The sequence below is a fragment of the Lissotriton helveticus genome, chromosome 8 (assembly GCF_964261635.1).
Source record: "Lissotriton helveticus chromosome 8, aLisHel1.1, whole genome shotgun sequence".
NCBI classification, from domain to species: domain Eukaryota; kingdom Metazoa; phylum Chordata; class Amphibia; order Caudata; family Salamandridae; genus Lissotriton; species Lissotriton helveticus.
Genome location: NC_136069.1, coordinates 846,683,092 through 846,697,293, shown reverse-complemented (window position 1 = coordinate 846,697,293; position 14,202 = coordinate 846,683,092). Strand labels below are relative to the sequence as shown.

At 46.8% G+C, this 14,202-nt stretch overlaps 1 protein-coding gene across 1 annotated transcript; it reads right to left on the bottom strand.

The window, feature by feature from the left end:
* Positions 1–1,699: 1,699 nt before the first annotated feature.
* Positions 1,700–9,363, bottom strand: LOC144772954 (histone H2A-like). Its single transcript, XM_078657656.1, has 2 exons — positions 9,233–9,363; positions 1,700–2,206 (listed from the first exon to the last, which is right to left on the bottom strand). Exon 2 carries the CDS (start codon positions 2,195–2,197, stop codon positions 1,787–1,789), a length of 411 nt encoding a protein of 136 aa, XP_078513782.1. The 5' UTR covers positions 2,198–2,206; positions 9,233–9,363; the 3' UTR covers positions 1,700–1,786.
* Positions 9,364–14,202: the final 4,839 nt, after the last annotated feature.

Genomic DNA, 14,202 nt, shown 5'->3' with positions numbered 1-14,202 from the left:
TTTGCCTCATATGGCAAACAGGCAGTGTAGAGCGGCCATTGCTAAATTGGAATGACCAACATCAAAGGGAGGATTAGCCTTTCCCAATTTGGAAGCGTATTACTTAGCAGCACAATTGCAGTGGTTTGTACAGTGGGTCCACCCTGAGATATCCAGGGGAGACAGATTGAGATTATGCCAGATTTAGATGTGTTATATAGAATACTCTTAGCCCCAGGAGACCTGTGCAGGGAATACCTGTATAGTTGCGAGATGTATGCTCCAACAAGCCCATGCTCATCTGCCCGATCTCTGCATTCTGTTGAAAGTTTGAAGCAAATTAACCCAAGCAGAAGATTGAGATATTTAGCAGGCTGGGCTAACCATTGGTGCCTGGGATAGGAGATCTTTACAGGTGTGAGGGGGGAGGGGGGGTGGCAGGCTGAGATTTGAGGCAGTTCGACTCTTGATACCCAGTGAGCAATTCATGGACTTGGTCCCCCTGGTACTTGCCAGTCGAGAGAACCATGCATTGGAAGGCAGCAGCTAGGTCTTCCAGTATAGTCAAATGGAAGCAGGATGACAGGCTAAAAGAGTACAGTGCTGTGGGGTGGGGGGGGGGGGGGGTGGGAAGAAAATATCAATTGACCAGGTACAAGCATGAATTCACTTATTAGATGGTCTAAAATATCCTGATGACTGGGGAAGTGACTGTGTAAAAACAGTACAAGTAACTTTTGGAAGGTAGGGATAAGCGATGGGACTGGGCTTTCGGGGGAGGGCATAGTGGGTTAATTGTGAATTCAATTTTATAACATGGCAGTAATATATATGGCCGAGTTATAATGTGTGTGTACAGCCCCAAGATGTTTGCAGCTCCTCCTCTGAATAAGGCCATGGTGGCTGAAATGCATAAGGAAATGGGAGCCTCCTTTTAACTGCCGAAATAAAACGTTTAATTTTACCGCGTTGTGTGCGGCTCACTCTTTCCCCTCGGGAGAGGTTGTGTGACCATACATACACAATTTTTTTTGTAAAGCTGAAGACCATACAGTGATACCCTTCCTTCCCATTTCAGCTGAGACACCTGGTCAGAATTTACACTTTCCTGATGCGGTTTTTCATAAGAAGGGTAACTTTAATAAAGTATGGGCATGTTGTGCTCCAGATCCTGCCCTCTTCAGCCTTGCCCTCCGACAACCAACACACGTCACTCCTGGTCTTACGAAGCTGCTGCCTCACTCCATGTAAACCTTCCTGTTTAAACCATCAAAAGGGTGTCTTACAGTGTAAGATAAACTTACTACTTTTCGTTGTACCAGCCAAGAAACCCATACATTTGAAAAGCTGTAAGTTTTATAAGTGCCTCAGCACGACAATTCCTTTATCAGCCTGAAAGGTGTTTTCAGGTTCAATATGTAGACTGCTGCTTTCATAGGAACAGTTTTGAATTCTCATCGTTCAGACCAACACAGCCTTAATCACCTCCTGATCTAAGCTTAGGAGAGAACGGTTTCCTAAGTTTCAGGGACTCAGTGTTCAGAAGCCACCTTGAAGGACTCACCCCTGAGCTATCTAGAGCACTCCTGTTTGGGCAATAATTGGAGTTAGTGCAGCCTTTGCAACATATCGATCGCAAGCCATATACTAAATGCTCACTCTTCGCTACCAAGCTGTAACATGCCAGAAAAGCTGCAATATAGCATGTAACTATGATAAGTTGAGCAACTAAAACACTTTATTAAATTAAGTACTAAAAAAACATTTACTATACATTGAAGTGCATCATTTAACAATAGACAAGTTTCTAAAATTCTAGAGACTGAACAGGATTTGATTCTGAAGATCCTTTGGCAGTCTTCTTGGGTAGAAGCACGGCCTGTATGTTCGGTAGCACACCGCCTTCAGCAATGGTCACACCATCAAACAGTTTGTTCAATTCTTCGTCATTCCTGACCGCCAGCTGCAGATGTCTAGGAACAATTCTGGATTTTTTGTTGTCCCGGGCAGCATTTCCTGCCAGTTCCAGTACTTCTGCAGCGAGGTATTCCAGGACAGCAGCCAGGTACACTGGAGCCCCAGAGCCAACCCGCTCTGCGTAGTTGCCTTTCTTCAGAAGCCTGTGGATGCGGCCAACTGGAAACTGAAGACCAGCCCTGGAGGACCTACTCTTGGGAGCAGCCTTCTGCTTCACAACTTTCTTGCCACGTCCAGACATGTCCCGGGCCTACAAATATTAAACAAGTACTCCAGTTAGAGGATCTGGTTAGAAAATCAAAAAAGGTGAGCTGGCAATCTTACTCCAGTGACAGCTCTTACATTTTCAGAACATCTATGTAATATATACATGCAATTAAGCTAAATGAACCTCATTTAGATAGTCATTTATTCTGAAAAACTGACCATGATCCGATCCACCTAGACTGATATTTACCACCCCATGAGTAAGACACCACTTAACTAATTTAACCTAAATGGATGCGGGGCATACATTGGAGCAGATGGTCCAGATCACTTCCATACTGCCAAATTTAGGACCAGGAAAGTTCTGGCTTTGACTATTTGCCAGTAAGCTCAGACAAAAGTGCCCTACTCCGGGTTTCCAAATAGATGCCCTCAACAAGCATATGCACACATGAAGAGCCAATGATAAAGATCCTAAAGTGGGAAGATTAGTAATAACTCCAGGTGAGAAGACCAAGGAGTCACCATAGAAGTTTATAAAAAGAGGCTGAAGAATTAGAGGGATAAAACATTAAAAAAAATATAGAAAAATGACCAACATTTAGTCAAATGCATGCCTTTAGCACTTTAAAAAAAAGTATCAGTTAACAGCCAAGCTCAACCAACTACTCTAGGCTTTCACTTAAGCTAGTTTCAGCCCATATCAATTTAGATAGCACAACTGGTCAGAACAGTCCCATAGTTGTGGTGATTAGTTGAATACTGATCACCCACCAACAGTGGACTATACTTTGCATGTGTGACTGGATAAGGCTTTAAGGGGTGACTGGCAGAATCGGCCTACAAATGTGTGCTCAATCATCAACATTGTAAAGACATTGGATTACCCAACACGCACCAACTTGATAGTTAATATGTCCTCTCCATCTAGGAGCCCAGGATGTGGACAATACATCAGAATAGCTACAATTAAAAAGCTAATTGAAGACGTCATCATGACATTCCATACACTCCCTCTCAGAACCGAGATACCCCCTACAGTTACTTGAAGAATCTTTACTTTTGTCCCTGTGTAATGCTCTGCTGCCTTTAAGCATGTTTCACACTATACTACTAGTGCACAGGATGTGTAGGACATGGTCAGCGAGATTAAGAAGCAAAGTACACAAGTGCAGACAGCCCATTACTTAACAGACATAGAACCTAGACACCCCACAAATGTAAAGTTAAAATCAATTGCACATTTATGCATTCAGGAGATAAGGGGGTCCAAGGACACAATATCCAAGGCAATGCAGAGACATTAAACAGGTGCATACATGAACTAAAAGTGAGGATGGCTGCAGCATGAGCGGGATGCAATCCCCTGTCACGTGCAAGTTTGGGAATATAGTAGCAACTAAGGGTAAAATAAATAAAAAATTAATAAAAACCTTTACTAGTTTGTGCTGCCACAGTCCATGACAACCCTCAACTATATCACCATCACCAAGCGTTCTGCTATCAGAAGGCACTTGCTTGTGACACTGGACCACAGAGACCACCTTTCATCCCACCACAGATTGTCTAGAGTGCTTGTCAGTAGTCAAACAGTACTTCACAGGCTTCAGAAGACATACTTAACATGATCACAGAAATCACGCACCTTTGGATTGTGGAGATCAGATCAAGTACCTTAAGAAATCTTCAAACTGCTATCCTCAAAATGATTTACAACTTCAAGTACAAAGGAAAAGTTTGGGATAACTAGGTCGACTTTACCCAAAGTATGCAAACCTACCGCCCTACAGACCCCCATACACAGATCCTGATGCAGAGGTTAATTTACATTGAAACGCCCCAATCCTGCCTCAGTGATTGGTCCTCATTGCCACCTTGAAGCCTGCCTCAGTGATCCGCCCTCCTTCTCAGCCCCCAAGTTTAGAGTATCAGTACATTAAACATTTTTAGGCTAATGTTTAAGTCATCACCCTAGCCATCGCAACGTTGACATTGTTAGAGCACCTATGGAATATCTGGACCTTATTACCAAGCGACGTGGATTAGATTTAGACAAATCCCAACTACACAGCGATCTCTATCCCACCTTATACAAGACTATTAAACTCAAGTGAACAGTGTCAGAGTTTCAAATACTGGAAGCAACCAGCCCTTAGTAGCAGCGACAGCAGAAGCTATTTGTTATGTCCTGCATCTTGGAACCTGGGAGGAGCAGGTGGATTCAAGAAAAGCAGTTAGATCGAGAGCTCTGTTGCTGGCTACTCCTTGTGTGGAAATAAGCCCACTCAACTACTGAAGGCTATAGGCCAGCCTGCGCTGGAGTGTCTTAGTAAAACAAGTTTACAGATCACGCAATTTCACAGGTCAAACCCTTGCCTCATTTATGCAACACTGCTGGTCTAAGCAGTATCACAATGCTATGCAGAAGCGCCTGGCAGAGTATGGATCGTGTTTGACTAGCAATATAGTTTTAGGAAGTAGATGGAGATGTAGCCCACTCATTCGGCAGTCCATGGACCGCTCTTTTCTCCTTCGCAGATTGTCCCAGCATAAGCTCGGAACAAGTGCAAACTAAACCAGCCGAGTCAAAGGTTTCAGACATGTTGCACTACCGTGCTGCTGCAGTAATGACAGATCACAAGTCAGGAATCCCAGGCTGTAGGAATTAAAGTGGGTTAGCATCACAAGAGTAAATGGTCAGAAGCAAATCCGTTAGATACCGGAATTTTAGAAAGTCTGAAGAGTTCTGTAGCATTTGGTTCGCAAGGCACAGCAGAAGAACACGTTGTTAACAGAAAGTGGATCTATTGAGCACCAGCCGGTCGGAGCTGAACGTAAAGACTACAGAACGGTTCGGAGCAAAGAATCCATTGTTTGAATTACAAATTAAAGAAAAAGAATATTATGACAGAGGCACAAGTGGAACCCCATCAGGTGCTGGGCCATTGACAGCAGCAGGACCCTCAAATACTCCCCAGGTAATAACAGGAACGTGCGTAGAAGGTACCCTGGGTAAGTATACCGAGTCAGGAGTGGATTTACAATTTGGGTGCCCATTACATATAGGGCTCATAGCCCCAGTTAGCACCATGAAGTGTGTGCCCCGGTGCAGACTGGGACAGTGCATGCTTTTACAGTTAACGTGCTGCCAAAGCGTGGACCTGTTCAGATTAATGATGAGCTGGCCAGGCTGTTTAGAGCCACAAATCCACCTTTCACTGAAGGCAACAACCCGCCTTGCATTTAAAAAGGAGGCTAGAACCCCCTGCAACCGGAAGTAGACAACGCCACCCACCTGTAGAGAGATGTTGGGATCCATTAGACCCCCCCTTCCAAAAGATGCAGAGTGGGCACCAGCTCACCTGTCTGCAATACAGCTCAGAAGGAGCGGGGAGGGGGGGCATACCCATACAATTCATTAGCAACTGAGGGTAGGGTGACCAACCGTCCATAAATTTCACAGACAGTCCGTAATTTCGGCCGTCTGTCCGTGAAGGATCCTTTAACGGACGCCATTTGTCCGTAATTTTAACCCTACACCTTTAACGCTTTAACCCTAAAGCCCGCACAGCTTCCACCCACCTCCCTTCTGGACTCCGATGCTGCTGAGGTGGGGTGTAACAGTCTGGATGCTGTTCCAAAGCTCAGACACCCTGCAGCATTGGAGAGGCACAGCGGGATGGCAACCCTCACACCTCCAGCCCTTGATGAGCTGTTAAGAGGTGCTTGAAGGTGACAGAGGGAGAGGCTGCAGCTTCAGGAGCAGGGGCATCTATTCAGATGCAAACAGCCCTAAATGCGTCATGTCTCTGCAATTTGTGTGAGACAAAAATGGCCAGACCTGGCAATGCGTGTTTCTTTTTGTTCACTGATCTGAGCTGTACAGATGTACACAAAAAACAGGAATCACAGAGAGAAACATCAAAGTCAAACTTTTCACTCTGCAGCTCAGCCTGGGCTTAGAGTTCGTAGCTCTCCGATCTCATCTGTGCAGGAGCACAGCACCTCTTCTCAGGGTACCAGCGGGAGGGGGTCAGCGCCTCTTCTCAGGGCACCAGCAAGGGGGGGGGGGGGGGGAGTCAGCGCCTCTTTTCAGTGTACTAGCAGGGGGTCAGCGCCTCTTCTCAGGGCACCAGCGGGAGGTCAGCGCCTCTTCTCAGGGTACTAGCGGGGGGTCAGCGCCTCTTCTCAGGGTACCAGCAGGGGGGGGGTTCGGTGCCTCTTCTCAGGGCACCAGCGGGAGGGGGTGAGCACCTCTTCTCAGAGCACCAGAGGGGGTTCAGTTCCTCTTCTCAGGGCACCAGCGGGAGGTCAGCGCCTCTTCTCAGGGCACCAGCGGGGGGTCAGCGCCTCTTCTCAGGGCCCCAAACATCCTCAAACTGGTCTGATTACACCGAGGCAGCACGTGGTTCTTTTCACAGAGCTTAATTACTGTCACTAAATTGTAAACAAACCTCGATTCTTCAAACATGCAGTGTATAATGCAATAAAATAAAGAAATGGCACAATTGCACCCACACTGATTAACAAAGTATGGAGGACAATCAGTTAAATCAGTTCTCTTGGAGTATCTCCTGTAAGTACTGTACATCACAGTGGGGTATGGCACAACTAACATTTTGGAGAGAGAGAGAGAGACTGTCTTCTCGTTGTCTTGTCCAGGAGGGGGTGAGGAGCCCTACCCCAACCTGGAAGAGACCAAGATGATACTAGAATACTGCATGCCCACCCCTGTGCCCACCCTGGTGGATCCAGTTCCCCCTCCTGTGATGGCTCCTGCCCCTCCACCCCCCCAGTGATGGCTCTTGTCCCCCCCCCATGTGGTGGCTCCTGTCCCCCCCCCCGCACCTGTGATGGCTCCTGTCCCCCCCCCTCTGTGGTGGATCCGGTCTCTGCCCTGGGTGGCTTCTGTCCCGGTCCTGGAATGGCTCCTGCAGCGAGGAATATCCAGGAACGGATTTTTTTTCTTAACGGGCCTCTTCTCAACAAGTCTCAACTCAAAATTAATATGAAAAGGTGGGCGAGTGAGTAAGTGAAGGGATGGGTGGATGGCTGGATGAATTAGTGAAAGGGTGAATGGATGAATTTAAAGATTGAATAGATGGATAAGGAGAGAGGATGGATTGATGAGTGAGTGGAAGGATGGAAGAGAGAAAAGGTAAATAGCTGGATGTATGGGTGGAAGAGTAGTTGGGTGGATGGATGAGTGAAAGGATAGATGAGTGAAAAGGTGGATGAGTGAAAAGGTGGATGAGTGAAAAGGTGGATGAGTGAAAAGGTGGATGAGTGAAAAGGTGGATGAGTGAAAAGGTGGATGAGTGAAAAGGTGGATGAGTGAAAAGGTGGATTGAAGAATTGAAAAGTGCAAGGGTGAATGCATAAACGGATGAGTAAAAGGGTGGATGTAAGGATGGATGAGTGAAAAGGAGGGTAGATGGACAAAAGGATGGAGAGATGAGCGAAGGAGTGAAAGGATATATGGATGAGAGAAAGGATGGATGAGTGAATGGATGGGTAGAAGAGTGGATGGATGAGTGTACAGATGGATAGGGTGAAAGGGTGGATGGATAATGGAAGGATGAGTGAAAGGATGAATGAGTGAAATGATAGATGGAAGGATACATGATGGATAGGTTTGCAAATGGTTGAATATGGCTGGGCTTACTTATATACTATTGCGTGACCTCGGATGTGTCTGTAAAACGTATCCAATTGTCCTGAAGTTTTGTCCTGAATTTTCACCTCCTGTCCTGAATTTGTGTCCTGAATTTTGACCCTTTGTCCTGAATTTTTACACTCACCGTCCTGAATTTACACCAATGCCAGTTGGTCACCCTAACTGAGGGAGCAGCAGCTCTTTGATATGTATTGCTCTGACGCTATCTGCGATACCGTGACTGCACGAATGAGAAACTATACTGACCTGTAACTTACTTTATGGTACGTTCATGGGAACGCCAACTTTCACTGTTCCCTTTCTACCTCCATCTAGCAGAATGCTCCCTTTCCCCTAATACTCTCCTCATTCAGGGTCCTAGCTCCCTCCTGCCATCATACCATTACGTTATGTAGAGTACAGCATGGGGCCCAGTCTGAGGGCATTTCAGTCATGCCAGAGTATCCGATAAGTCCATTCTGCCAACTGGGACACCTATTATAATACAGCCCGGGGAAGAATGAAACAGACGCATCCCCGCCTCGAAGATCTCGTCTCAGCTGCCTATCCCTACCCCAGTTTTCTTTCAATCTGCGTTGCAGGTGTTCCCCATCCTTGCTAGTCTGTGTAGGCCCCTCTCCCCCACACTAATGGCTGCATCAGCAGCTGCATTGCAAGAATTTCCCCTCAAAGAGGCCGCTTGGAGGCCTCATTTGGCGGACTGACAACTATTGTACTCCTGACATGTACCAATTGGACCTGTAGAATTGTAGTCTTGTGCGTCAAGTGAAAGATTAGAAAGCCGCGCCGCTAAAATACTTCTACAAAAAAATAATAATAAACACCCCACAAAACGCACACACACAAAAGTAATCTAATATTTTGTAAAGCTCAATTTTTAAGCACCTTCCCTCACGGTAATCTCGTAGTTTCCACCCAAGGATGCTAACAAAGGTGGACAGCAAGCAACATCCACCCCCGCGTCGTACAGCTTTCTAGTGTTCAATTCGTGATGGGGCTGCCGGTTAGCACTTAGTCCACAGACGTGGACTCCGCGGAAGACATTTTAAAATGAACTGAAAAAGGACTGCAAAGAAAACGAATGGCTGAAGAAGAATTTACAAGAGCGAGAAAGACACTACAAGCAACGGGGATGGAATGAAGTTTAAGCAGCCTCAGAATTTATCAACCCTGGCGTTCGCTAGTCTCTTAAAATAAAAAAACCTGGGGCATGCTTTTTTTCCCAAACAACAAATTAAGCATTGATTAATATTTCCTGCCAAAGAACCCTTTACTTATTAACAAAACGTAGGACAGCCAAATGCTCAATTCACTCGACAACACTCGCCACATGTCTTGGGAAATAAAAACTAATAAACGAGTTAAATATTTTAAAAAAAATCATAACAGTACCTTATATTTAAGCGCTGTTACGCTGCGGCAGCTTCTTTAAAACTCCAAAGACTAGTCACTGCTAGCTCCCGAGCAGCTCCTTTTAAACCCTCACGAGCCTCGCGCCCACCCGCCTGCGGACCCCAAACTGCCAATTAGTATCACCTGCGTGTTGATTACGTCCCCGTGCTTCCCTCTGCCTCTCGTTGGTTCCCCGAAACTTAATTATTTTCTAATAATTCAGTGTTAATATCGGGGACTTGCTTACATGTCTTTTTATAATACGCCTTTCATCGTCCCGAACCGAGCATCCACTGATAAAATGTAAAGTTTAAAACACAAATGTTTAGATAAGTAGCTTCTGTTTTTAATATTTCTAGGGTGACCAGATGGATCCGTGCGTGACACCAATTTACCATTCGTGGATTTTGTTTTGACATTTTATTAGGTGTATCGATCCTCTTGGCTCAATTAAAATTAACCAAGACTACAACTCCCAGAATCCACTGATGTACTAAATCAAAGAACTGGAACAGCTGTGTCCTGGAGACATGGGGGCAGATTTATGATAACTGGCGCATCCCCAGGGATGCGCCAGTTATCTTGCGCTGCTGCTCCGCCACCCATGGTGCGCCGCATTTACAATGCGGCGCACCATGGGGCAAAAACGGCACAGATGCGTGACGCATCTGTGCCGTTAACGTGGCGCATTGCTGGAGTAGCGTCGCAAGCGCGACGCAGCTCCAGCAAGGCTCGGGGGTGCCCCATCTTTGCAATGCTGCGTCAAGACCTACGCCTGCTTCAAGCAGGCGCAGGGTTTTGACGCAGCATTGGCCTGAAAGTGACTGAGTGAAATCTTATAGATTTCACTCAGCCACTTTTGCGAGGCGCACCTGCCCCGGAACGCCCACCCTGCGCCGGAACGCCCACAAGCGGCGCAGGGCTTTACAACGTGACGCATCTGCCTAGATGCGTCACGTTGTAAATCGGTCGTAGGGATGCGCCACGTTTACGCCGCCTTGCGTGACGCAACAGCGGCGTAAACGTGGCGCAAGGGCCTCATAAATCTGCCCCATGGTGTCATCTGGTCCCTCTAATTATGTCAGCCAAGTAGAGAACTCTCAAGTTTCACAGATCTATGCGTGAGTACCTTATCCAGCCCAGTAAGTTTTTTTGAGTTCTGGGATTGATAGTTGTGGTTTTATACCGATAAAACAAAGCTTAAAATCCTAATATACAACGAAAGACACCTGGACTGGACGAGCCATGCAAAAAATGAAACTAGGAATTTTTTTAGAGCTCTCTAGAAATGCAAAAAGTAACAACACTGAAGCTCGCTTGATCACTCGTTTACTATTTGAAAATATCATATTCTGAGAATACAACGACTATCTCCACTTGCTCCAGGTTATATATGAATTTCAGCCTGCTTATTTGTCAGCCACCAGCACTAAGTGTACTTGGTCTTGTATTCTAATACTTGTGAGGCTAGCAAAACTACAAGTCCCAGCATGCTTAATGCTGGTGAATGAAAAACTTTTTTTTTTTTACTGAAGATCACAATCATGACAGGGGCCCAATTTACAGTTACGTTAAATGGTTACTTAAGTTCCCCAATGCATACTGGGATTTGACGACCAAATAAAATGATTTTATTTTAGTTCAGCACGATAGGATGAAATATGCTCATGTTTTTTCATGTGAAAGATGATTCTTATTGTTCTGGAGCATTGAGGACGACAGAAGAGCAGCAGAGTAACTTGGATAAGGCTATGGCTTGCATGAGGTGGATTATTTGAGGAAAGTATATGAAGGAGCAGATTTTGAAGATGATGATGTACCTTTCTGCTGTTTGATTGGGCTTGTGGGGTATATGGTGTTGGGTGTGGTTCAAGAAATGCCTAAGTCACCTACCATTAAAACCAGTGTAAGTACTCACTATCTTTGCTAATGTACAATTATCTCAGCCACATTTGGGGCATGTGAGTCAATGCATCAAACTACTGAGGGAGATTGCAAGGGTCGACAAAAAATTGTAAACACTAGAATGTTCTGAGCATCCACTGGTTTTAAAGAGCGGTCCACATGTATCTTGAGCCGTACGCGTTGAACTGTCGATCTCTGCCAAAACATTGCACTCAAATCGCCATGCTGCTAGAGGAACATAAGCCAGACGCGATCTTCTTAACAGAAACCTGGCTCTCGGCCCAATCAGAGCCTGATGTAGTCCCAGCCTTATCAGCTGGCTACCATATTTTCAGAGTAGACAGACCGGAAGGGAGAGGCGGAGGTCTGGCCATTATATTAAAGGACCAGTACCATTGCCGCACCACAGCAGAAACTATCCCTGGTTGTGAGAGTGTCGAATTCTGTATAGAGTTCCACGCGAATAGTTCATTCTCCGGCACTCTGATTTATCGCCCCCCCGAGTCTGCAAAATTATTCCTCACATCTCTCCCAGAGATTATAGCGAAAAGAATCTTATCCTCTGCCAATCACACGGTTTTAGGGGACCTTAATCTCCATTTTAACTCCCCCTCAGACCACATTGCTAAGGAGCTAATAGATGACCTTGGAGCTCTTCAACTGGCCCAATTGGTCACAGCCCCGACCCACGAAAAGGGGAATCTATTAGACCCTATTTTCAGCAATTGCATTGATTTAATTGTCGACCAACCTATTCCCCTCCCATGGTCGGACCATTTCTTGGTCCCGTTTACCTGGGTCACCCAGAAAACCCCCCAATTAACCCCTCAAGTCACAACTAGGAGAAACTGGTCAAAACTTTCCGTGGAGTCCTGGACGCATGATCTGGATTCCACCCGTCCGCCACCCTGCCCAGACCCCAACGTGGCAAACGGAAACTATGTAGGCTGGATTGCGAACTCATTAGACATGATCCTCCCTCTTCGCAGATCCTCCTCAAAGAGAACGCAGAAATCAGCCCCCTGGTTCTCTAACTCGCTAAGAGAGCAAAAACGCCTCTGCAGGCAACGAGAGAGAGCCTGGCGTTTAGACTTTCTCCCGGAAAAAAAGGCATCCTACAAAGAGGCGATCAAAGCTTACAGAGAAGGGATCAGGATGGCCCAGACAACTTATTACTCCGACAAAATCCTGGAAGCTAAATCAAAGCCCAAGGAAATCTTTCGTATAATAAAACAATGCACCAGTGTCACCACTGCCCCCCATCCGATCAAGACTCAAGATCAATGCAATGAGTTGGCGGATTTCTTTCATAACAAGGTGCTGAAAATCTACTCCACCTTTCCAACAATAGTCTCGACCCCGGATGTGACTGACCTACCTCTCCCGAGAACCCCCCTTCCCCCAGACCAGCCTGTTCTTGATCGATTTCCCCTTTTGGACCTTGACACCCTAGACAGAGTGGCACGTCAAGTTAAGTCAGGCTCTCCATGTGACCCAGCGCCCCCAGAAGTCCTGATGCAGGCAGGTGAAGCCACCTTGCCTGTGATCCTGGAACTGCTAAATTCATCCATTTCCGCATGCTCAGTTCCCACAGCTTGGAAACAAGCAATGGTGCGGGCGCTGTTGAAAAAACCCAACCTGGACCCTGATGACCACTCCAGCTACCGTCCCATCTCACTCCTCCCTTGGGCTAGCAAGGTGTTGGAGAAATATATAAATGCCCAGCTGGTCCAGTTTCTAGAGAACCACTCCCTACTACATACGTCCCAGACAGGTTTTAGACCAAAGCATGGGACCGAAACCGCCTTATTAGCAGTCACCGAAGAATCCCGAAGGATACTGGATCAGTGAGGATCAGTGGCAGTGATCCTCCTTGATCTAAGTGCCGCCTTCGATACGGTCAGCGATGCCATCTTGCTGAACCGTCTCTATAACATCGGAGTCTCGGGTGATGCACTAAGGTGGTTCGACTCTTTCCTGTCTGACAGATCCTTTCAGATCTTCGACGGCGATACAATGTCACCCAGTAAGTCTCTCAGCTGCGGAGTTCCGCAGGGCTCTTCGCTGAGCCCTGTGCTATTTAATGTATACATGAAACCACTGGCTGGGGTAGTCGAACCGTACGGCATTAAAATCGTGTCGTACGCTGACGACACTCAGCTAGTGGTTTCATTGGCGCAAGAGAGCTACAGGCAATCTTCGGCAGGTCTGTTGAAATGTTTAGAGGATGTGAAGGAGTGGATGACCAACTCCTCCCTTAAGCTGAACGGAGAAAAAACAGAGCTCATGCTCCTAGGCCCAGCATCGCCAGTACCTTTCACCTCCTTGTGGCCCTGCGGTCTGGGCACTCCCCCTACCCCCAAGGAAAGTGTCAAGAGCCTGGGAGTATGGTTGGACAAAAAGCTCTCCTTCTCCACCCAGGCCACTAAGTTATCTGCCACCTGTTTTGGCCTACTTAGCGCTCTGAGGAAGGTCCTCCCTCTTCTGCCTCTGGAGGCCAAAAAGGTGGCAATACAAGGCCTCATCCAGTCCCGCCTAGACTCAAACAATGCGCTATACGTTGGGGCCCCTGAGATGACCCTTAGGAAGCTGCAAGTGGTACAAAACTGCGCCGCACGAACCTTACTCCAGATCCCGCGAACCCAGTCAGCTAGACCTGGACTGAAAAGCCTGCACTGGCTGCCAGTAAGGCTAAGAGTGACATTTAAGGCGCTGTGTATTGCGCACCGGGCGTTTTGGAAGACGGGATCAGCAATAAATAACAACCTTGTCACCCCCTACCACCCAAATAGGAACCTTCGGTCCACGGATGCCTTCCTTGCAGTGGTTCCTAGAGTGAAAAGAGCCAGGACCGGGGGCAGACTGTTCTCGCTGAACACCGCCAAGCTCTGGAATGCTCTCCCCCTCTCTCTTCGCTCCAACCCTGACCTGCTCTCATTCCGGAAAAACCTGAAAACATTACTGTTCGCCAAACCCCTTTAGTCCTAATCTCCCTGGTCCGTCTCATCTCTGCTTCTACTCAGCGCTTGGACGCCCGTGGGCAGCAAACGCGCTTAACAAATCCA

What these genes read in the sequence shown, in the direction of transcription:
- LOC144772954 (XM_078657656.1), bottom strand. Translation starts at nt 2,197, where the DNA reads ATGTCTGGACGTGGCAAGAAAGTTGTGAAGCAGAAGGCTGCTCCCAAG.